Source organism: Guillardia theta (genome assembly GCF_000315625.1).
Source record: "Guillardia theta CCMP2712 unplaced genomic scaffold GUITHscaffold_264, whole genome shotgun sequence".
NCBI classification, from domain to species: Eukaryota; class Cryptophyceae; order Pyrenomonadales; family Geminigeraceae; genus Guillardia; species Guillardia theta.
In genome coordinates this window covers 1-1,346 of record NW_005434412.1, presented here as the reverse complement: position 1 = coordinate 1,346, position 1,346 = coordinate 1, and the positions used below count along the sequence as shown (strand labels likewise).

Below are 1,346 nucleotides of genomic sequence, written 5' to 3'. Positions count from 1 at the left end.
GACAGAGGCACCGGGCCCCTGACAGAGGCACCGGGCCCCTGACAGAGGCACCGGGCCCTGACAGAGGCATGCTGCTCTGCGGCGCGTAGGGAGAGCGCAAGGGGACCGGAGGAAGCTGCGAGCAAGAGGTTCGTATAGTTCAAACAGCTTTCTAAGCATGGTACTACAGTATGATGAGAGCGTTCGCAACCTGCTGTATCGGAGATCATGCCAATACACGCAGGGCGAGCGCTCTGGAGGCCACGTCGAAGAGGCCGCCGACCTCGTCGAGAGGGTGAAGAACTTCGCGAAGCGGTATCCTGGTAGTAGGACAGCTCATGCTTGCAGAGCTGAGGGGGGATGCACCCCCGACGCTATCGCAGAAGCCATCCGCTCGACATGTCGGCAGGCGAGACGCGACCTGTTTGAAGACTCTCTGAGGGAATGGAGCTCAGAGTCGAGAGCATGGTTTATTCAACAGATGGAGGAGGCCAAGAAGCAGAATGTCGAGACATACATCGGCACAGAAGGCACCGAGGGGACCTCCTTCATCTCCATGACTCTCCTGGGCATCTCCTCGATGTATGTTCGACAAGAAGAAAAGTTGAAATCGAAGCTTATGGAACTGGGTCTCATGGTAGACTCAGTCGATGGAGTCGACAAGGCCATCATGTGGAAAGCACCTTACAGACCTGAGATAGCACGAGCAGACGACATCTCAGTCACCGTCTCCTTCCTTCGGAATGAAGCAGCCATGGAGCTATGGGAAGGCAGGAGAGAATACTGCATAGACGGCAGATCGTTCAGAGCCACAGAGGTGAGCATTGCACATGACCGGTCGTTCAAGCTTCGAGCCAAGCGAGGACCTTGGGGCAAGGGAGGGAGCCTTGCCGAGCTATCACAGCTCCTAGCTCTTGGAGGAATGTCGACGGCCGACATAGCTCAGATCTATCGATTTCAGCTGCTCTCGCAATCTCTTGCAGCCGCAGAGGTACAACCGCTTGCGGGCATGCTCGTGCAGGGTCCTGGGCAGAGAGGTCGCAAGGGGCCGAGCCCGAAGACGTATGTTGCTGTTGGGGCAAGTACTGGCACTCTCCAGCAAAAAGAGCTGGAGTGGGTGCTCAGCTCGCCTTCGACGGCAAGCTGCGAGCAGACCTTGGCCTCGTTCAGAGAGAGCGAGGCGATGGAGGGGGTACATCTCACTCTCATCAGCGACGACGCCAAGCTCAGAGAGACGTTTGCAGTCGAGCTCACAGCCGACACCTTCGTTCCTAGGGGAAAGATCGCTAAGCAAAGGAGGGCACTCCGCGAGAGAGATCATGCGGGGCGCAGCAGCTTCAGAGTACAGATCAAGTCGAGGTCAAGCA

At 57.3% G+C, this 1,346-nt stretch overlaps 1 protein-coding gene across 1 annotated transcript; it reads left to right on the top strand.

Moving 5' to 3' along the window:
• Positions 1-157: 157 nt before the first annotated feature.
• On the top strand, positions 158-1,338 carry GUITHDRAFT_121901 (hypothetical protein; the record flags this gene model as incomplete). The annotated part of the gene is made up of 1 exon (XM_005818824.1): positions 158-1,338. A coding segment is annotated over one exon (1,181 nt), but the record flags the coding sequence as incomplete, so codon positions are not given.
• Between the last annotated feature and the right edge of the window lie 8 nt (positions 1,339-1,346).